This window comes from Megascapheus bottae, chromosome 15, assembly GCF_031878675.1.
Source record: "Megascapheus bottae isolate mThoBot1 chromosome 15, mThoBot2.hap1, whole genome shotgun sequence".
Taxonomy (NCBI): domain Eukaryota; kingdom Metazoa; phylum Chordata; class Mammalia; order Rodentia; family Geomyidae; genus Megascapheus; species Megascapheus bottae.
This window is the reverse complement of record NC_143523.1, coordinates 28,263,123-28,286,212: the sequence shown is the minus strand read 5'-3', so window position 1 is coordinate 28,286,212 and position 23,090 is coordinate 28,263,123. Positions and strand designations below refer to the sequence as shown.

The window sequence follows — 23,090 nt, the reverse complement described above, 5'->3', positions numbered from 1 at the left end:
GAACTTTTAATGTAGTAAAAGTTGCTTAAGTTTTCTTATTCTCCCTTAGAAATATTAAATTCAACTACTGCATTCTTGATGAAGGTCATGTCATTAAAAATGGAAAAACAAAATTGTCCAAAGCTGTAAAACAACTGACCGCTAATTACAGGATTATTCTTTCTGGAACACCAATCCAGGTAATTTGTTTACTATTTTTTTCGATTTGCATATGAAGAGCAAGCTTGGCATTTGGCTCTGAATTAGCTTGTGAGGATGATAATATTCCACTTGTGTGTTATTATAATGGTTCATTTGGCATGTAGCACTGTTTCAACAAACCAGCTTTTGAAGTTCACATTTAAGATATAGTTTTAAATGCTGGGCTTGGTGGCTAACACCTGTAATCCTAGCTACCAAGAGGCTTAGTTCTCAGGATCATGGTTCAAAGCCAGCCCAGGCACTAAAGACTTATATCTCCACTCCAGTTAATCATTAGAAAATGGGAAGTGGAGCTATAGCTCAAGGAGTAGGGGTGTAGCCTTGAGCTGAAGAGCTCAAGAACAGCGCCCAGGCCCAGAGTCTATGTAATGATAGTTCTTATGTCCCACATATGAACGATATGGGATTCTAAACTGACCATTCTTAGGGATTATTAAATTGTAATCTAGTCTGATTTAGCACTGAAAAACTAGAACTCATTCAGAGAGGAGTCATTATGTAGTATAAATTCCTGTTACAGGAAACAACTGAAGGAAAACAATTAGAAGTTTATGTTGGGAAAGTGAGGAAATGAGTGGGTTTGCAGGTATCTTCACATGCTTCTGCATGGTGAGCACCATATGACTTGCTGAATTTTAGGAATTGATGGCTCCTTACTAGTTTTCAAATTTTCTTTTTTAAATTATTTAAAATTAGGGCTCATTAAGTGAACACTATAACTTTTAACAATTGTAAGAGAGATACTTAATTACAAACCTTTCTAAATCAATCAGGTTTTGCAGTGCTAGAGATCAAATCCAGGGCCTCTTACATAGTAGCCAATCTGAGTTTTAGATCCCAGGTCCAACTTTACAGATTATACATATCAGGTCTGCCCACTTGCTCCTGCTTGACAAAAGGGCTTTATTTGTACAGGGATATAAAGAGAAGAGGCAGACTATGCCCATCTTAGGAGAACACACAGGAGCTTTATGATTAAAAAATAAATTTAGTCAGGTGATTCACACCTGTAATCCTAGCTACTCAAGAGGCTCAATCTCAGACACTAAAGACTGAGAGACTCTATTACCTCCAATTAACCACTAGAAAACCGGGAAGTGGCACTATGGCTCAAGGGCTAGGACTGTATCCTTGAACTAATGAGCTCAGGAACAGAGCCCAGGCACAGAATTCAAGCCCCACAACCAGCCCCCCCCTCCAAAAAGGGGGAGGGGACAAAAGCTGCCCCGGTCATGATGGGTAACCTGGTTTTGAGAAGAATTGAAATTATCACTGTGTTCATTTGAGGAAGACCATCAGGTCAGTCCTAAAGAGACTCTGCTGTTCCTTTCCTTGGGGGCAGGTTTCTCCATCTCTCCTTGTATACATGTCATCAGACAGTTGTGTCCTTCCTAAGTTCCAGGTGACTGTATGATGAAAGGCTCAGAGCCAGGACATATGTGAAAATGGAGGCACAGGGATGCCAAATTTTCTCCTGCTTTTTACTTTATGGACCCAAAGAGTCAAGTGTTTTTCAGTAAAAGCAGCTTCTACAGAAGAACATGTCAATCAAAAGCATTTTGTTTTGTTTTTTTGTTTTAAGAAATACATTTAAAGGGAGAAAAAAACACCTTTAGGCTTCGTAGGCTTGTTTTGTTTCAATTTAAAGTTATGTAGAATGCTGGATGTAAGCAGAAAATAGTGTAGGGGCCGGAAGTGTGGCCTAGTGGTAGACTGCTTGCCTAGCATGTATGAAGACATGGGTTCAATTCCTTGGTACCATATACATAGACTTCTAAGGTTAGACTTCTAACCTTGAGGAAAGCCCAAGGACAGTGCCCTGAGTTTAAGCCCCAGGACGGGCTAAAAAAATAAATGCAAACAACGAACAGTGTAATCCTACCATTCAGGAAGTAGAGACAGGAAGATATATGAGATAAATAGATTGACGGACATACCACAATATTTTTTTTATGTTACTACTTTTACTCAGCCTAGACATTAAAAGATTGTCTAATTAAAGGTTGTCTTATCTTCCTTCCCCATTTAAATTGTCTATTTCTGATGCTGTCTGGTGAGTTTCTGTGCTGCAGAGCCTCAGTTGATTAGAAGGTATCCATATAGGAGGGAGCCTAGCATGGGGAGCCAGTGCCTGAGCAGATGAGGTAGGGGAGAGAAGTGAGGAGGATACCTTAAGATCCATGTCCTTTGAAAACTATTTAGAAAAGTGCTGGCCTCATTTTTTCTTATGAAACTTCTAAAAGATTTGGAAAGAAATTTGCCTCATATCCCATAAAGAATATAATCAAACTTTTTGGGGGGGTAGATTGTGGGGCTTTGTGTCTGGGCCTAGGCTTTGTTCCTGAGCTCTTCAGCTCAAGGCTACTACTGCCCTACCCCTGGAGCTATAGCACCACTTCCAGTTTTCTAGTGGTTAATTGGAGATAAGAGGCTCAGGGTCTTTAGTGCCTGGGCTGGCTTTGAACCCCAGTCCTCAGATCTCAGGCTCCTGAGTAGCTAGAATTCCAGGCATGAGCCGCTGCAATTAGCATAATCAAACTCTTACAGATTTCTCTTGTTGATATGATTGTTGGCAAAATTCCTTGTCTTGCTATCAATATGAATATCAAAGATGAACGAAAAGAAATCAGAAATAAGTTTCTATCCTATTATGGTTTTTTTGTTTTTGTTTTTGTTTTTTTTTAATTGTAATTAGTAAAAGGGTTACATGATATTTGCCAGATAGAAGGTGCATTAATTCACATACATTGATACCCTTTCACATGTCTTGGTACCCATTTCCCTCCCCCCCCACACCCCCCACCCGTCTTGGTTTTTCTATCCTATTATGTTATAGGTAGTATAACCACAGTATGTTTAGGCTCATGTCTCATCCCAGTGGAGATTTCTCCATGGACATGGATCTAAATTTAAGTACATTAAAGTAGAGACATCCCATATACCTAAGAATATAGTGATGATCTCTCACTTACATCATCATGATGAGTTTTCACTAAGCTAGAAACAGTCTCAATACAAAATATAACTGGTATTTCTTTTTTCACATTTAGAACAATGTTCTGGAGCTATGGTCATTATTTGATTTCCTCATGCCAGGATTTTTGGGTACTGAACGCCAGTTTGCGGCTCGATATGGCAAACCTATATTAGCAAGTAGGGATGCTCGAAGTTCCAGTCGAGAACAAGAAGCAGGTATGAAAGAGATGCAGTTATAATTGCTGTGCCCGTGAATATCATGTATTCCTTATCTGAAGCCATATTCTCTTATTAATAGGTGTTCTTGCAATGGATGCTCTACACCGCCAGGTCCTGCCATTTCTTTTGAGGAGAATGAAAGAAGATGTTTTGCAGGATCTTCCACCTAAAATCATTCAAGACTATTATTGTACTCTCAGTCCTCTGCAGGTGAGGTGATTTTTGGTGGTGGTTGGTAGTATGTTATTAGCAGAATGTTTTGTATTGAGTAAAGGAATTTTAATACTATGTTTGACTTCCCCAGGCTTTAGGAATAAATGTGTTTTGATATGTAGACATGAGTTCAGATGCATGTAGTTTGAATACAGCATTAAAACAAATCCAGTGTCATAGTTTCTTTCTTGAATGGATCGTTATAGGGTAGATTAATGAGGAGATACTCTTTTATCAGTGAAGGTTACATTCTAAGGCACTGTAGTTGAAGCTTAAACCTACTAGTAGCATTGAACCTGTATGTATACTAGTTTTTATTCTCATCATTAATTGTAGCATCACATCTTTTTTTAAAAAAGTTCTTCTTTAGGGGCCGGGAGTGTAGCCTAGTGGTAGAGTGCTTGCCTAGCATGCACAAAGACTGGGGTTCGATTCCTCAGTACTACATACATAGCAAAAAGCCAGAAATGGTCCTGTGACTCAAGTGGTAGAGCTCTAGCCTTGAGAAAGCCCAAGGACAGTGCCCAGGCCCTGAGTTCAAGCCCCAGGATTGGCAAAAAAAAGGGGGGGGGGACTTTATTAACTCAACAGCTTTTAATCTTTTACTGAAAGAAAGCACATAGTGACTTCTTTATTTTATTTTATTTTTTTGCCAGTCCTGGGCTTGGGCTCAGGGCTTGAGCACTGTCCTTGGACTTTCTCAAGGCTAGCACTCTACCACTTGAACCTCAGCACCACTTCCGGCTTTTTGCTATGTATGTGGTACCGAGGAATCAAATCCGGTCTTCATGCATGCTAGGCAAGCACTCTACCACTAGGCCAAACTCCCGGCCCCCATAGTGACTTCTTTAGCATGTACAAATTTCTAGCATCACTAACTCTTGCACGTTAGGGTCAATATTGAATGTAATTAAAATACAGGTTGTTTAGCAAGGCCTTGGGTACTGTGACAGTTGGTCACTAACAGTGGAAATTAAGTAAAGATGTTCTATAAAAGGAGAGGGGTGTAATTCATGTCCCTAGAAGGACAGAGTAAATTGGTACAAATTTTTTGTCACACAGAATGGGACAAGATTTTAGACATATTATTTTTTGTTTCTGTGTTTTTTTCACTTCATGTTTTCAGACATAGAAATTAAAACTAGATATTGGCTGTAGTATAAGCCAGTGTTTATTTATTTGGGTCAAAAATCTGGCTGTGGATAATGTCATATCATCCAGAGCATTAAAAATAACAGCATTGTAACTATTGATAATTTCCATTTCTTTAAATAAGGAAAGCAAAGCCCAGAAGAATTAACTATAGTTGTAGTGCTAAAATACATTAGCACTAGATTTCAAATTTTGGTAATAGTTTTAAAAATATTAAGTGCAGCCATACTTAATGTATTAAACATTAATGTAATTGTAAACAAACTGATTAAAACCAATTAACTTTTATTTGTAGGGAATTTTATGTATCATAATGTGTCTTCATGAGAGCTAATTTATTTTCTGATTTTAGCCTTTGCTATTTACATTTTGAATAATTGAACATATATGTGAATATATATGAGCATGTGTATATGTATGTATGTGTGTGTGTGTATACACACACACACGTATATAACTTTTTTTTTTTTAATGGGGCAATGTTCCAGGTTCAGCTTTATGAAGATTTTGCTAAGTCTCGTGCCAAGTGTGATGTTGATGAGACTGTTTCTTCAGCTGCACTTTCTGAAGAAACGGAAAAACCAAAGCTTAAAGCTACAGGTCATGTATTCCAGGTACAGATGACAAGCTACTTTAAAAAAAAAAAAAAAAAAGGCTCGGCGAGGTGGCTCATGCCTGTAATCCTAGCTACTCAGGAGGCTGAGATCTGTGGATCAAGGTTCAAAGCCAGTCTGGGCACAAAAGGACCTGAGACTCTTATCTCCAGTTAATTGGTGGAGCAGTTCATTTTTTAGTATGGAACACAGAAATAAGAGTTTATTTCTATTTAATACTAAATATTAGCAGTTTTAAAAAGTCTTGTAACAAGCCAAGTGCAGTGGCTCATGCCTGTAATCCTAACCACTCAGGAGGCTGAGATGTGGGGATCACAGTTCAAAGACAGCCTGGGCACCAAAGACTGTGAGATTCATCTCCAAATAAACATAGAAAATGGGAAGTGGAGCTGTGGATCAGGGATAGGGCTATAACCCTGAGCTGAAGAGCTCAGGTACAGCACCCAGGCCCAGAGTTTTAGCCCCATGACCCACCAACAGAAAAAGAAAAAGAAAGAAAAGTCTAGTAACATTAGCCAGGTTCTGGTGGCTCACACCTGAAATCCTAGCTACTTGAGGCTAAGATTAGGAGGATTGCAGCTTGAGGTCAGCCCAGGTATATATGTAAGACCTCTTCTCAACCATATCTCAAAAATAACCAGTGCAAAAAGGTGGAGATGTGGCTCAGCTTAGAGCACCTGCCTAGTAAGTGTGAACTCAGGCTCTGAGTTCAAGCCCTGAGACTGCCTCCCCACCCCACCCCCGCCCCCGCCAAAAAAAAGGGGAAAAAAAGTAAAGCTAAGAACAGGATCATGGAATTAGGAGTACTTTGTGTACATCTCACTGAGAAAGTGATATTTAAGCAAAGATCTGAAGGACAATTGATATATGCAGATATCCTACCTGCTGCAAGGATTAGTAAATGAAAGAGATGACAATGTCAACTCTTTCTCCCTTAAAGTAGTTCACCATAAAAGATTACTGAGCTGAGCGCAGTGGCTCACACCTCTAATCCTAGCTACTCAGGAGGCTGAGATCTGAGCCAACCTGCGCACTAAAGATCCTAAAGACCGTGAGGTTCTTATCTCCAGTTAACCACTAGAAAAAAGGGAAAAGATTAATTATTGAAACGGGAGGAAAAACATGACTGTGATACACTTCTCTCACAATTTTTTTTTGGTCAGCCCTGGGACTTGAACTTAGGGCCTGGGCACTGTCCTTGGGCTTTCTCAAGGCTAGTGCTCTACCACTTGAGACACAGCACAACTTCCGACTTTTTCTGTATATGTTGTACCAGGGAATCAAACCCAATTTTATGCATGCTAGGCACTGTATCACTAGGCCGTGCTCTCTGCCCATCTCTCACAATTTTTGTCATAATGTTCAACAGTATCTGAGCCTTGTCACTGGTGCTTCTTAATTCAAATTCCTATTCCATGGGTGAGACCCAGATTGTAAGCTCAGAGAAGAGAGGAGAAGAAAGGAAGGGTTATGGGAAGGAGAAAGGAAGAATGTAGTTATGTCCAAAAACAGTTCTTTCTATAGGGTTCTGTTTCTCAGACAGAATCAATTGAAAGTCACTTAGTCACCAAAACCTATTGTATTAGAATACTACGTAACTAGACTAGAGAGAGATTGACAGACTTATATAGGGTCCCCAAGAAACTTGTGACCCTTGAAGTTGGAGAAATCTATTTTAGACAAATCTGTGTGCATTATCAGGCACTTTAGAAGGTTTCTAAAGGAGACATTCTTTTGCCTTCCTTCTACCAGTGCATTACAAGCACAAAACATCCTTTGTGCTATATAGAGCTCATTATCTAGTGGGGGAGGTAGACATAAACACTTTTTTCAACTCACAAATAACCTTGTGGAAATACATATACTATAAAAGAATCATAGAAGAGATATTTGAACTGATTTTTTCCCCCCTATTGACAGGGCTTTAATCCAAAGCAATTTCTCGACACTGTGTACCGCCCTGTAGTGTTGAATTTTTATTTTGAGATAGTTTTGCTAAGTTGCCCAGCTGGATTCAAACTTTCCCTTCTCCTGATCTGCATCCAAACTAGCTAAGATTATAGATATGTGCCACAGTGTCCAGCTGAACTGATTCTTAAATCAAAATTTGTTGAAGAACAGGGGTGAAAAGGGCATCTAGACAATAGCTAGGAAAAAATACATAAATACAAATGAGTGTAGTATATGAAATGACTTGGATTATACCTTTTCCTTTTTCAAAGGCATTGCAGTACTTACGTAAACTGTGCAACCATCCAGCATTAGTCTTAACACCTCAGCATCCAGAGTTCAAAAGTACTACTGAAAAACTAGCAGTTCAGAATTCTTCTCTTCATGATATTCAACATGCTCCTAAACTGTCTGCATTGAAACAAGTATGTATGTCTTGTAAGAGTAAGATAGTGATTTTCCTTTACACAAAGATTATTTAGGTGGTTTGCCGTTTACTTTTCAAAAAGTTGGCTTATTAAGCTGGGTGTGGTGGCTCATGCCTGTAATCCTAGATGCTAAGGATGCTAAGATCTGAGGATCATAGTTCAAAGGCAGCCCAAGCACTAAATGAATGTGACTCTTATCTCCAGTTAATCACTAGAGAACAGGAAGTGGAGCTGTGATTCAGGGGTAAGGTGGTAGCCTTGAACTGAAGAGCTCAGGGACAATGTCTAGGCCCAGAGTTCAAGCCCCATGACCCACCAAAAAAAAAAAAGAAAGAAAAAGTTGGCTTCTTACATTTTTTTATACAGACTTTAAAAAAAAAAAGTGTCATATTAACTTTGTTTATGGAGACCAGGTCTCACTATGTAGTGCAGGTTGGTCTAAACTCATAACTCACCTTAGCCTTCCAAGTGCTGGGATTATGTGTCTGGCCATTTTTATTTTATTTTATTTTGCCAGTCCTGGTTCTTGAACTCAGGGCTTGGGCACTGTCCTTTTTCAAGGCTAAAGCTCTAACACTTGAGCCACAGCACCAATTCCGGCTTTTTCTGTGTATTTGGTACCAAGGGATCAAATGCAGGTCTTTGTGCATGCTAGGCAAGCATTCTTCTGTGTTTCTGGCCCTGTCTGACCATTTTAACAAGTACCCACCTCCCCTCCCCATAGTGATCTTTAATCTATGTTCTCTATGAATCTACTTTAAAACGTTTCATGTAAAATAGCCAAGAGAGAGCATCAGGCCCCAAGTTCAAGTCCCAGAATTGGCAAGGAAGGATGGGAGACATAATGTTTGTCCTTTTTTGATAGACTAACTTTTACTTACTATAATATATATATTTAAACCAGTCCCGGGCTTGGGCTCAGGGCCTGAGCACTGTCCTTGGGTTTTCTTAAGGTTAGAACTCTACCACTGGAGCCACAACACCACTTCTGGCTTTTTGCTATCTAGGTGGTACCAAGGAATTGAACCCATATCTTCATGCATTCTAGGCAAGCATTCTACCACCAGGCTAAACTCCCGGTCCTAACTACAATATTCTTAAAGGCTTGTCAATTTGTAGCATGTGTCAGTCCTTTATTCCCTTTTGTGGCTGAATAATAGTCTACTATAGATGTGCCACATTTTTTTCTATTCATAGGGTGTCTTTTGACCATTGTGAATAAGTAATGCTACAGTGAACATTGGCTTACCAATAGCTATTGAAATGCCCCTTTTTTTTCTGTTTTCCATTCCTATTATCAGTATACCAAGGTCCCAATTTGTCCACACCCTCATCAACATATTTTAGTTTTGTTTTGTTGTATTATTGCCATGTTAATAGGTGTGGTACTGTTTCCCCTCCCCCATCCCGGGTTTTATTTGTTATTCTCTATTTACTAATGTTGAGTGAGTTTGTTGGCTATTTTTGTGTTCTCGTCAAAAAAATCCCTGTACAAGTCTTTTTTTTCTTTTTTTTTTGCCAGTCATGTGGCTTGAACTTAGAGCCTGAGCACTGTCCTTTGGCTTTTCTCGAGGCTAGTGCTCTACCACTTGAGCCATAACACTTCTAGCTTTTCTATGCATGTGGTGTTAAGGAATAAAATCTGGGTCTTCATGCAAGCTGACCCAAGTCCTTTATTTTTGAGTGAAATCTTTTGTGTAAGTCTTTATTTTCTGAATAATAAGCATTAATTTAATGATACATGATTTACACATATTTTCTCCTTTTCTAAAGGTTGTCTCCCATCTCACATTGCCAATCTGGGGTTTGCACTCAGGACCTCATGCTGTCAATTGGCTTTCCTGATAACATCTAGCATTCTAATACTTGAGCCATGCTTCCAGTTGAGTCTCTTTTGCTGGTTAGTTGCAGACAAGTCTCTGTCAGATATGTCTGCCCTGCCTGGCTTTGAACCTGGATTCTCAGATCTCAGTCTCTTGAGTAACTAGGATTATAAAATATTAGCAACCAATGCCTAGCTTGATATAATGTTAATTTTCTTGATTATGTTCTTGATTTGAAAGGTTAGAGTAAATCAGTCAATTTTGAGAACCAAAATATTAGTGCTAATATTGTTTAGTTCTAATTAGTTTTAAAAAGCCTACACTTTGGAGGCTGGAGGCATAGCCTAGTGGTAGAGTGCTTGCCTAGCATACATGAAGACCTATGTTCCATTCCTTGGTACCACATATACAGAAAAAGCCAGAAGTGGTGCTATGACTCAAGTGGCAGAGTATTAGCCTTGAACAAAAAGTGTTCAAGGACAGTGGCCAGGCTCTGAGTCAAGCCTTAGGACTGGCAAAAAAAAAAAAAAGCCTAGACTTTAGTAATTGATTTAACTGGTAGTATTCTGTGCTAAAATTTCATGGAGAATAGTGTATGAAGATTTTAGATTTGACATAAGTTAATATAAGTTACTATATCATCTATATAACTATATGTGTTTATACACATACATACGTATTTATCTCTGTATTAGTAAACATCAAATAATGAACTGTCATAAAACAAGAATAATTTTTAGATTGGCTTAGACATAAAATAATTTTTTTGCTTGACCAAACTTTAGGTGTGTATATAAAGTATATATAATTTCTGTTATTTTGGAAAAAGATATCAAATATGCTTATTAAATAGTCAACTGGTGCAGGACACTGGTGGTTCATGTTTGTAATCCTGGCTACTTAAGAGGCTGATGAGGATCATAGTTCAAAGCCAGCCCTGACAGAGTAAGTCTTTGAGACTCTTACCTCCAGTTAACCACTACTAAACAGATAAAGTAGTGCTGTAGCTCTAATGGTAGAGCACTGTCCTTGAGCAAAAAAAAAGCTGAAGGACAGAGCTCAGGCTATGAATTCAAGCCGTAGGACTGACACTGGTTAGATCTGTTCAAATAAAAATTGAATTTCATTTACATTTGAATTACCCATTTACTAATGTTCTTTTCAGGTTTTAAGTAAGTTTAACTTTTTTGGAGTAGAAATGTTCGTCACAGTGAGATTGGCTATCTATTTTTATTGAATACCTGTGTAATGACCTTTTATTCCCCAAGTTGCTATTGGACTGTGGCTTGGGAAATGGCAGCACTTCAGAGAGTGGCACAGAGTCTGTTGTGGCCCAGCACAGAATACTGATCTTCTGTCAGCTTAAAAGCATGCTTGATATAGTAGAACATGATCTGCTCAAACCTCACTTGCCCTCTGTCACTTATTTGAGATTAGATGGCAGCATACCTCCTGGTCAGAGGCATTCAATTGTTTCCCGGTAAGTACTTCTCAGACTGTTACTATAAATCAAGCCTAGTACATTTATTAGTGTTTACATTATTAAATTTTGCCTCGTGAGTCTGCAAATGTATGAAGTTCAGATCATAGTAAGACTGTATTAAATGGTAGCTTAGTGGCTAGTCTCTTTAATGTAGTAATAATAGTAGTTCCTTAAAAGTGAGTAGATGGCTGGGCATGGTGCCTCACACCTGTAATTCTATCTACTCAGGAGGCTGAGATCTGAGGGTCAAGGTTCAAAGCCAACCCTGGGCACAAAAGGACTTGAGACTCTTATCTCCATCTAACCTCCAGAAAACTTGGGAAGTGGGGCTTGGATCAAGGGTAGAGTGGTAGCCTTGAGCTGAAGAGCACAGGGACAGCTCCCAGGCCAAGCTCAAGCCCCATGATCCACAAAAAATAAAGTGAAAGATGTCCTTTTTCATTTTTTAAGATTGGTAAATTTAGCAATCCTGAACATTCCCTTCTGCCTTCACTGAATAGATATAACCTGTTTTCACTATTCTGTACCCATAAAGGTTCATAGTTAGATTCTATCTTTGTTACAGTGTTTTCATATATTACTTTGCAACTTGAACTTCATCTGATGTAAAATACAAATGGGATGGTCTTATTTCTCTTTATGAAATTTCTGATAAATGCTAAGATATTTCATATATGAAAGGAAGATACTGTAATCTCAAGTAATCATGGAAGTATCTATTCCATGGCTTTTTAAAGCAGTGTTTTAACTTTAGCTCTCTCATTACTATTAAGCAGTTCTGTTAATGAATCTCTAGTGAGAAAATGTACTAATTTTATTTTCTTACATCTGTACTTTCAGGTTTAACAATGATCCATCCATAGATGTTCTATTACTTACAACTCATGTTGGTGGCCTGGGGCTTAACTTGACAGGCGCTGACACTGTGGTATTCGTGGAGCATGACTGGAATCCTATGCGTGATCTACAAGCCATGGACCGGGCCCATCGAATTGGACAGGTAAAAGTCATCTCATAGGTTTCAACGTGTGTACTGAGGAAATAATCCCCCTAAAGAAAGTCATCTTTGCAAGTTCTTGCTCTGATAATAAATGTATGTTGTGACCTTATTTATATCGGCCACTTAATTCATGCATTAAAATAAGGTACTTGAGATACGCAAACTTATGCCACTGTTACATCCTAATGTTCTGAGATTTCTGCAAACATTTGAGCTTCTAGGTCAGACAAAATAAAATCTCAGGGAATTTGGCCTAGTGGTAGAGTGTTTGCCTAGCATGCATGAAGACCCGGGTTTGATTCCTCGGTACCACATATACAGGAAAAAGCTGGAATTGATGCTGAGGCTCAAGTGGTAGAGCTCTAGCCTTGAAAAAGTCCAAGGACAGTGCTCAGGCCCTGAGCTCAAGCCCAGGACTGGCAAAAAAACAAAACAAAAAAACCCTCAAACCCAGTTAGGGTCATAGAGGTACTGGTGTGGAAATAGAAGTTCCCTGTCATTAATTTTACATTATATTTACTTATCTCTTTTTCTCATTCAGAAACGTGTGGTTAATGTTTACCGCTTGATAACCAGAGGAACATTGGAAGAAAAAATAATGGGTTTGCAGAAATTCAAGATGAACATAGCAAATACTGTTATTAGTCAAGAGAATTCAAGTTTGCAGAGTATGGGAACAGATCAACTTCTTGATCTGTTTACTCTTGATAAGGTAATGAATATATTTATTTTTAATGAGCCCACAGGCTCCCTGAAAGAAGTAAAAAGAATTATAGGGGAGAGTTTTGTGTCCATTATATAACCCTTTGACAGAATTTTTTATTGCATAGATTAAAAAAAAACTTTTTAGCATATTCTCAGCTGTTGAAAAAATGTTGGGATTTTGGTTGATATCTCTGGTATCATGCCTCAAAATTTCTTTCCTTAATTCATTTTTGTTCAAGTTCACATTAACACTGGAGTCAGTAAAACTCATGGCTGGGAGTTTCTGGCACATTAACTGTAACCTTTGATAAATTCTTCTTTTTGCATCTATAACTATTTTACTACATGTTTATCGAGGGTAAAGATATATGTAAACACTTAGAAAAGTGCTCACATGATAAGTAATAAGTAAGTAGTAATCAGTCTCCTTCTAAAAATAGTTTTCACAAGCTCAAATTAGTTAATTTCTAAATCTTTTCTCAGAGATGACCATTGTCCCAGTTTGGAGAAACTGAATAACCATGGGTCCACATTGACAGTTGACCTTATGCCTAATGATGAGAAATTATTCTCTCTGACTTTCAGCAAAACAATTATACACAGTCTTCATCTTTCTATAGCTGAAATATTAGACAAGGGGATATTGAAAGTTAATTTTTGTGTGGGTGGGGGCAGGTCATGGGACTTAAACTTGGCCTGGGTGCTGTCACTGAGCTCTTCACTTCAAGGCTATCACCCTACCCTTGAGTCAAGCCCCACTTCCCATTTTCTAGAGGTTAATTGGAGATAAGAGTCTCAGGTCCTGTTGTGCCCAGGCTGGCTTTGAACCTTGATCCTCAGATCTCAGCCTCCTGAGTAGCTAGGATTACAGATGTGAGCTACCGCTCCTGGCTTAAAAGTTAATTTCAAAACACTTAAAATAATCTTGCATTAGTGATGCCATACACAGCTGTGGCTGCTCGTGCTCCTCTGTAGCACATTGGTACCAAGAGATGATATCTCCCTTGAACAGCTCCTGTATCCCTTATTTTAAACTTTACTGTTGGGTAATCAAGACACAGATGGGTTAGAAAAGCAGCCCCAGTGGTACTGTCTTGAATTCACCTAGCACTAGACTAGATTTTCCAGCAGAAGATTCTCCCAGTAGTACTAGTTCAGCCTGGCATATTTTATTTCCATTATTTAGCCCATTGGGTCTTGTTGCCCCTCCATTAGCTATGTCTAAATTTGAAAGAGGCCGCTAATTTCACAGTGTTAAATGAACTTCCAGGATGCAAGGTATCCTTTTTTGGGGAAGAGGGGGGTTGGTTTCTGGAGATAAAGAAATCTGAACAGGGCCGCAGCTTCCTGGGAGTGAAATAGTGCCCTGGAGGACAGATGATGCCTGGGTGGCAGTGGTGGCAGTGGTAGAGATAGCCGCAGCATCTCCTGGAACCTCTCATACTCCTGGTTTGTTTTTAAATTAAATAACTAGTATTCAACTCATCTGACTAGTATTATACATCCATGTACACTGTGTATGGGAGACTGAAGACAACAACAAAATTACAATTACCAGAGTAGTTTGTAATGCGCTTAGAATTCTTTCCAAATAAAGTTAAAGTTACTGTAATTGTAGGAACATAGAGTGGGCTATGAATAAATACAGTGTTAGGGGCTAGTGTGATATTTTAAAAGAAAATATTTTCTGAAGTTAATTATCTTTCATCTTTTGCCAATTTTTTTTAAGGATGGCAAAGCAGAAAAAGCTGACACTTCAACCTCTGGAAAAGCAAGTATGAAATCAATTCTTGAAAATCTGAGTGATCTTTGGGATCAAGAGCAGTATGATTCAGAATATAGCCTGGAACATTTTATGCATTCTCTCAAATAATTATCAAATATTGTGAACAAAATTGCTGCTAGTTCAGTTACATTTCTGCTGATATTCAGCAAAATTCTAAGTTTAGGGTGAACTTTTAACTCAATGTGTAAATAGATCTGAAGAATATTCAGCACAATGCTGGCTCTTGTTTCACTGGGGGGAACAAGTTATTCTCAAATATTTGCACTGTATTAAATTTACATGTTAATGTGAAAGGGGTTAAATTTTATGTGCTGAATAGCTGCAGAGCAGAGGAACCAAACAAGGTTTACATGTGCTACTACCAGGAGGGTGTTCTTATGGGCGGGCCTCTTCTCTATGGAGTCACTTTGTACAGGATGATATCCAGGGTACTCTGGGGTTCATGTACATTTTTTCTTTAAAATATATAAAGCTTGTTTTTATAACTGATTAAAAAATAGAGGTTTTTGTGCAAAAGCCTTAATGAGCCATAATTTTAAGAATAATGACTATGATAGTCAATTTTGGAACATGAAAATGTAAATGAGTTAAACTAGGCCCTCGTTGAAAACCTTTATATATTTAATGCAGGTGCATAGTGTTTTTCCAATCTTTAACATCATTTTGTCAATTTTAAATATAGCTAAATTCAGGTACTGGTGTATTTAAAACTACCATAACATCCTATTACAAGGGTGTTTTTGTTTCTTTTCTTTTTTTTTTTTAATTTATCTAATGGCTAGAATATAGCCAGAGTCTGAAGAACGTGTGTACTCAATAAGTTTCAATCATATATATATATATAAATATATAATATATTTTGTAACTATGAATGATCCAGTTTTTCAGAAGTAGATTTTACACTGTTAAAAATTCCAAAACCTATGGTGAAGACTGTTTATTGTAGTAATGCATGACTGAAACTAAGAGGGAGATATAACTCCCCTTTTACACATATATATATATACACACACGCATACATGAATATACATATCTGTATGCACAGATGTGTCTCCCACACCCACAGAGGTGCCTGGTTGGACACTAAAATCATGTAATTATACCAGGCAGCAATAATTGGGCATAAAGCGGATTAAATAGTGTTACCGAAGTGAGCTCAACAGTGAGGGTGGAGATGTATATAGATATGCATGTATGCATATGTATATATAATTTTATAAATTTCCTATATAAATTAATACATGCCTATGTGCATACACATACATGGAGTATATTTGTATATATGTACAGAAAATAAACATCCCCAAGGTTCGTATCAGATCATACAGTTAGGCATCAATTTAAAAACCATCAGACCTCAGCTGTACAATAACAAGTATTTAAAATTATAAAAGTTCTACTGTTCTACAGCACTTAGACATGGACATGTGTCACATTTCATTACTCTTGACAACCATACTGTTAACATTCAACCCAGCATTCCACAAGAGAGTGAATATAAGATTGAAATTGTACAATATATGCAATTGTGTGTTATTTGTAGGAAATAATCATTAGGAAAAAAAAAACAAAAGATTGATTATAGATAGTCCAGATACACAGGTTTTTAAAAGCTGAACACTTAAAAAAAAAACAACTGCTATTTCCATAGACCAACTTTAAGATAGCTCATAGCAATTGTTATTTTCTAAGAAGATGTATGGAGAAGAATATCATTAAAAAGATAGTAAAGGACACAAAATTTACATCCTAAAAATTAAAAAGTTATTTTGTGCTCCCATACCCCAATTTGAACATTAGAACTAGATGCAAGTTATTTAAAGCAAGTAAAACTTGAAAGGTTTAATTTCAAAGTATGTGTGTAGATTAGTAAGATCTTTAGGGGTTGTCAGAGTGGGAAATAATGTTTTATTTAAAAAAAAAAAAAACCTTTGTTGTGAAATGCTAAACCATACATTCCAGTTTTTCCAAGTAAAGGAAAATATATAAACAAGAATTCTTCAGTGTCTCAGTCACTTGTCCTTCCTCATGGTGACACAGGAAAATGGATCATGAGTGGCATTTAGGACCTGCTGTCAGTTTTATGTATGTGATGACACTTTTTTTTTTTTTTTTAATGTGCAAGCCTGGGAAATAAAACAAGCACAGTAGAACATCAGCACTGTTTTTAACTGAGTATTGGGTTCGTGAATGTCCATTGTATTGTTTCCCTTTTCTGTGTGTCTGTTATAGAAAATTTAAAACAATTAATCTTCATTTATAGATTCAGAGATTATTGATTTTACTGCTGGTATTTCCAAGAGAAATTTTAAGAATTTGGTGGTCTGGACATTATTGCTCTTTTTCATATATGTTTACACATATACTTACTACACATATACTTATTTATTCCATAAAGATTTCTTTAAGATATCCTAATTTTTCAACAGCGTATTAAAATGGTAACACAAAAGAAACTCTTTGACTTTTCCTTGATACTAAACGGACAGAACCTTATTCCTCTGGATACTTTATGTAAGCTTATTCAAAAGTAAATATTCCAATGAAACTAGTTGAGAAGATGACCATTAACAGGCAAAAAGTAGGACAATGCAGACACAATGGGAATTATACAAAAGCAGAAAGCATGCCAGGCATTGGTGGCTCATGTTTGTAATCCCAGCTGCTCAGGAAGTTGAGATCTGAGGATCTGAGGTCGAAAGCCAGCCCGGGCAGGAGAGTCCATGAGATGCATATCTCCAATAACAAGACTGGCCCCCCCACCCCCCCAAAAAATTAACTCCAATGCAGTCAGTTTCCCAGAATACATGCTTGCTTCAGTGGAATTATGTTAAATTGCAGAAATGTGTTATCAAATGCCAGAAAACTCAGTGTGAATTAATAAAATAAAACTTTTGAGTTACAACAATAGAAAATGCCTGGTCTTGATACTGAGCTCTGTAACCAAACAGCTCTCATTTGATAAAATTTGCCTGCTAGAAATGGTTTCTGTGTGTCTGAGAAATTTAACCAAACCAGTCAAGTTCTGTTGCATATAGTGCTAAATCCTAAGACCCTTAAAGAGAAAAACATTTAGTCTTCCCATAAAAGCCACAGTGCAATCATGTGGCTCTAAAATCATCCTAACCCCCCAAAAAATTATCTATGAGGAATCAAACCCAGGTTACACGACAGGTAAATCTAATGGTTCATCATTTTACTAAACATATTCTTACACCCTAAAAGCAATAAATTGACCTATAAGACTACTTCAGGGAGAAGGGTTTTTATTTAAGGTTAGTTTACAGGAGTGTCAACAGATGCAAATGGAATAATCAGAAAAACTGTAGAAATAGAATTAAAATAGTTACAAAAACAAATTAGGAGCCTGGCGCTGGTAGCTTATGCCTGTAATCCTAGTTATTCAGGAGGCTGAGACATGAGGATTTTGGTTCAAAGCCAGCCTGGGCACAAAAGTCCAGAAGAGACTTTATCTCCAGTTAACCACCAGAAAACGAAGTGGCACTGTGGCTTAAGTGGTAGTGTGCTAACCTTGAGCTGAAGAGTTTAGGAACAGTGTCCAGAGTTCAAGCCCCACAACTGACAAGAAAAAAGAAAATTATGTCCATCAGTAAATGAGATGTAGTATGAATGTAGTATACACACACACACACATACACACAAGCACAATTGAAGAACGCTCACACTTTTTTTATCAAAGAATTTATTAGCATTGATTTTTACATTGTATTTCAAATATGTCTATAGAGTATAACCCATCATAGGTTTTTATGTCTGTACAGTTATGTTTATATCTCTAAGAACACTCACACTTTTAATCCTAGCTACGGCTAGATTAGAAGCTAGCCCAGATAGACAAAATTCAGTAGATTCATGTCTTGTTAATCAACAGAAAGCTTGAACTGGAGGCATGGCAGGTGCCAGCTGTGAGTGAAAAAGATGGAAAGTGGGGCTAGGAATGTGGCCTGGTGGTAGAGCGCTTGCCTGGCATACACAAAGCCCTGCGTTCAATTCTTCAGTACCAGATACACAGAAAAGGCCAGTAGAGCTGTGATCCACGTGGTAGAGCACTTGTGTTGAGCAAAAGAGCTCATTGAAAGCTGGGCATTGGTGTTTGATCTCTAATCCTAGCTACTCAGGATGATGAGATCTGAGGGTCACAGTTCAAAGCAGAAAGTCCATGAGACCCTTAACTATAATAAACTGAAAGTGGCACTGTGGGTCAAATGGTAGAATACTAACCTTAAACACAGACAGTCGAGGACTGTGCTCAACCCCCTGAGTTCAAACCCTACAACTGACCAAAAATTATTTATTTCTTTATATGTACACACATACACATATACACACGCAGTGATAGGTTTCACTGGGTCTAGCAGATGAAGGGACAGAAGTTAGTATTTTGATGACATCAAATGGAACCCTTTGAAATACATGATATCTACATATGAAGATAGCATACAGAGATTGAAGAGGGGAAGAGATGGAGGGAGGAAGGAGAGGAGAAGAAGGAAACATAGAGAATTGAGCTTTCCACTACAAACCTTGTTGAGCTTATTGTGAACTGATTATGCTTATTGTATGAAATTACCTACAATTGGGTACATAGGGGTAAACCAGTAGAAAACAGGAACAGTCAGGCCAGAGTGATGGCTGTGTAACTACAAACAATTCCAGATCTGTGCACCTTTCTTTATCTCTAAGTAAGCTACCACTATTGCCTGTTTCACCTCTTCTAGAACTTAGTGGCTTTTAATTGGTTGTCCTATTTTCCAGATTTTCCGGTGGCTTCCTATCAAATGCAAACCATATCTAAACCCTGCCTTGTGTTTACAAGTGCACTCTGCTCATTTCATTCACTTTCTCTTTTTATAGCCCATGATGTTCTGCAAGTCACTTTGTCTTTGTTGTATCTCAGCAGAAAACTACAGATGTTTCTGCCTTGGTTTGTGTTCTTAAACAACTGGGTAAATGGTGTCATGGAAAAAATGTACAAGACTGAAAAGGGAGCAGTGTGTATATGGGGGGAGTGAAGTAGGAAATCGATTATCTTTTGTTCATGTTAAATTTCAGATACCCATTGGATACCAGAAATAGAGATACTGAAGCAAAATAGGAATCTGGAGACCGAAAGAGTAAAGATCAGGGCTAGAGACATTTTAAGTAGAGGATATAGTAAACTCATGTTTGTGTGCTCCCTCCCTCTCTCTCTCACCCTCTCCCTCCAAGCCTCCCTCCCTACACACACACACACACACACACACACACACACACACACACACACGCACACACGCGTGAACGAACGCACACTATTAGTTGATCAGTATCAGGAAAGGTAAAGAGAAACGGCCCTGTCACGGGGATGGACACCAACATGAGAAGGGAAGGTGAATAGATGGCTGACATGCGTGAAAATCACACAGTATTGGTTCAATTTAGGAAGTGGGGAGGGCGTAGAGGTGGGAGGAAGATGGAGATATCTTGTCTGGCAATCCTTGTCTGGCAAAATATGTACTAATTTTAAAAATTGGATTCTAGCAACTCGGGTGTTTATAGATCTGAGAACTGGGTTCAAAGCCATCGTGGAGAGGAAAGCTTATGAGATTCATCTCCAGTTAATTACCAAAAGGCAGAAGTAGAGCTGTGACTCAAGTGGTAGATTACTAGCACTCATGCTCCAAGTTCAAGCCCAAGCAGGACCAGCACACACGTGTACGTGCACAGGCACACACACACATCCAAAAAACCAGGAAAAATGAGCTAAGGCAGGTAGATACCTGTAATAGCAGAAGAGAAGGGAAGGAGTGGAGAGAAACAGAGCTGCATTTTCATAGAGCTGAGTTTGGAAGCAAGTTCCTGTGGAGTAGCTCAGAGAGGGCTGGAAATTCTGCACTTCCCCCGTGTGCTTGTTCATCTGTATCCTTTGCGTTCTGGCTGAACTGTGGACTTTTCACGAAAAGTAAATTGTTTGATATATGAGTTACATGTTAATAAAGCTGTTTAATGTTAGAGACACACAAAGACGAAAGGAGACAAAAACCGGGACTGGGGGGATCTGAAGCCACCAACACCCACTCGAGAGTAAACAGCCCTAATAGTTTTGTGCTAACAGCTTGCTCTTTACCTCGGTTCCTGTTTCTTCCTACCCAGGTCTGTCTTTCAGAATTAAAACACTTGGAAAGGCACAATTAGAAAAGAAAATAGGTATAAATCCCAGACTTCAATAACTGATTAAAAGGCTGAGCCTGCTGCCTCATCAGCACATTATTTGCCTATTCCAGGCCCTGCTAATTACCGGCACCATAAAAGCGGAGGGGTTGGGGGGAAGCAAAGTGATTAATAGATCAGGGCTTTTAATTGGGAAAGCATGCAACATGTAAGATGCATGGTTAATATAAGCAGAGAAAATGAAGACCCCCCCCCAAAAAAAAAAACTCAACAAAATATGTAACAGATGAAACCCTGCTGATTAGCTCTGGAAAACAAAATGAAATTTGGAGGATGGGGAAGCAGAAGGAAAAACACCTCACCTTTAACATAGAGTATAAAATTGATACCCAATTTTCTTCATGAATTGTAAGAACAAAGAACATGGAATAGTATATTTATGAAGTAGTTGAAGTAAACCACTACCAAATGACAATTCTGTGCCCAGAGAAATCCTAGAGAAAATTCATTCTGTATTCCTTTTTTTCTTTACTATTTTTGCCAAATCAGGGGCTTCAACTCAGGGTCTGAGCACTGTCCTTGGGTTTTCTCAAGGCTAATGCTCTACCACTTGAGCTACAGCTCCACTTTTGGCTTTTTCTGTGTATGTGGTACTGAGGAATCGAACCCCGGTCTTTGCGCATGCTAAGCAAGCGCTCTACCACTAGGCCACACTTCCAGCCCCCTTTCTAAAAACTTGTCACAGGTGTAACAAAACTCTTAACATTTATGGAACATTAAAAAAAGCCTAGATGGGGGCTGGGAGTGTGGCCTAGTGGTAGAGTGCTTGCCTGGCATGCACGAAGACCGGGTTCAATTCCTCGGTACCACATACATACCAAAAAGCTGGAAGTGGTGCTGAGGCTTAAGTGGTAGAGCTCTAGCCTTGAGAAAAGTCCAAGGACAGTGCTCAGGCCCTGAGTTCAAGCCTAGGACTACCAAAAAAAAAAAAAATTCTGTGTGCTAGCGGGCTTAAGGAGGTCTGAGATGAGAGAGGTGTGTTGGGAGCAGGGAGACTGCAGTTTGGATGGCTGGGCAATGGCTGGGCAAGGAGCCAGGGTGTGTTGACAGCTGGCAGCAATGACTCCAGCAAATAGCTATGGCTATTCACAAGTGTGCATGTGGACTGGGAAAGAGTGCCGTGAAGGCGGTGTCCTCTTGTAAGATTTGTTTTGTGTGCACCATTGAGGCTTACAGAATAGTGTTCACATCAGGACCAGCAGGGGTTGCCACAAATGCGAAGGCCAGTGTAAGGATAGCAGGATAGACAGCTGTTGGGGCAGAGGAATGAAAAATAATAAAAGGGTCAACTCAGAAATTCAATCAGAAGTGAAAACTGGAAAACAAAAAGTCAAGAGCAGAGAGCTCTCCTGTCCTCCCCCTCGCACTTCAGGTGTTAAAGAGGTTAAAAGAATAAGCCCAGCCGGGCGTGATGGCTCACACCTGTAATCCTAGCTAATCAGGAGGCTGAGATCTGAGGATCACGGTTCAAAGCTAGCCTGGGCACAAATGGACCTGAGACTCTTATCTCCAATTAACCTCTAGAAAATGGGAAGTGGGGCTTGGCTCAAGGATAAGGTGGTAGCCTTCAGTTGAAGAGCTCAGGGACAACACCGAGGCAGAGTCCAAGCCCCATGACCCACAAAAAGAAAGAAAAAAGTCCACCTGGCCGCCGTGGTCACACCTGTAATTCTGGAAGCCAGCCCAGCAGGAAAGTAGGTGAGACTTCTCTCCAATAAACTACTCAGAAAAGCCAGAAGTGGTGATGTGGCTCTAGTGGTCAAGAGCTCTGTGGGACAATACCCTGGCCCAGGGCTACAATTTCATCTAATCCAAAAGCCAGGATCCAGAGCGTGGAAGTCAGGAGCCAGCTTGGGCAGAGAAGTCTGAGAGTCCATCTCCAATTAATCAGCAGAAGCTGGGCTGGGGGCGTGGCTCAAGTGACAGTGTCTGCTGTGAGCAACAGGCCACACAAATGCAAGGCCTTGAGCTCAAGCTTTGACATGAGGGCGAAAAACACGGACCAAATAGGGAGCTACATACACGAAGGGCAGGGCCACCTCCCTGTAGAAAGTTAAAGGATGGGTCTGGGGCCGGGAGTTTGGCCTAATGGTTAAAGTGCTTGCCTAGCATGCATGAAGACCCGGGTTCGATTCCTTGGTACCACATACATACCAAAAAAGCCGGAAGTGGTGCTGAGGCTCAAGTGGTAGAGCTCTAGCCTTGAGAAAGTCCAAGGACAGTGCTCAGGCCCTGAGCTCAAGCCCAGGACTGGCAAAAAAAAAAAAAAAAAAAAAAAGGATGGGTCTGGCAGGTGCAAATCCTGAAGCACA

General features: G+C 39.1%; 1 protein-coding gene across 1 annotated transcript in view; it reads left to right on the top strand.

The window, feature by feature from the left end:
- The window catches only part of Btaf1 (B-TFIID TATA-box binding protein associated factor 1), an 80,497-nt gene extending 63,024 nt beyond the window's left edge, over positions 1 to 17,473 (top strand). The window contains exons 30-38 of the mRNA XM_090346271.1: positions 50 to 179; positions 3,252 to 3,393; positions 3,476 to 3,606; positions 5,250 to 5,375; positions 7,598 to 7,750; positions 10,845 to 11,056; positions 11,900 to 12,059; positions 12,601 to 12,771; positions 14,494 to 17,473. Coding sequence (XP_090202397.1) covers positions 50 to 179; positions 3,252 to 3,393; positions 3,476 to 3,606; positions 5,250 to 5,375; positions 7,598 to 7,750; positions 10,845 to 11,056; positions 11,900 to 12,059; positions 12,601 to 12,771; positions 14,494 to 14,637 — 1,369 coding nt within the window. The 3' untranslated portion in view covers positions 14,638 to 17,473. The remainder of the gene's footprint in view (positions 1 to 49; positions 180 to 3,251; positions 3,394 to 3,475; positions 3,607 to 5,249; positions 5,376 to 7,597; positions 7,751 to 10,844; positions 11,057 to 11,899; positions 12,060 to 12,600; positions 12,772 to 14,493) is intronic.
- The last annotated feature ends 5,617 nt before the right edge of the window (positions 17,474 to 23,090 follow it).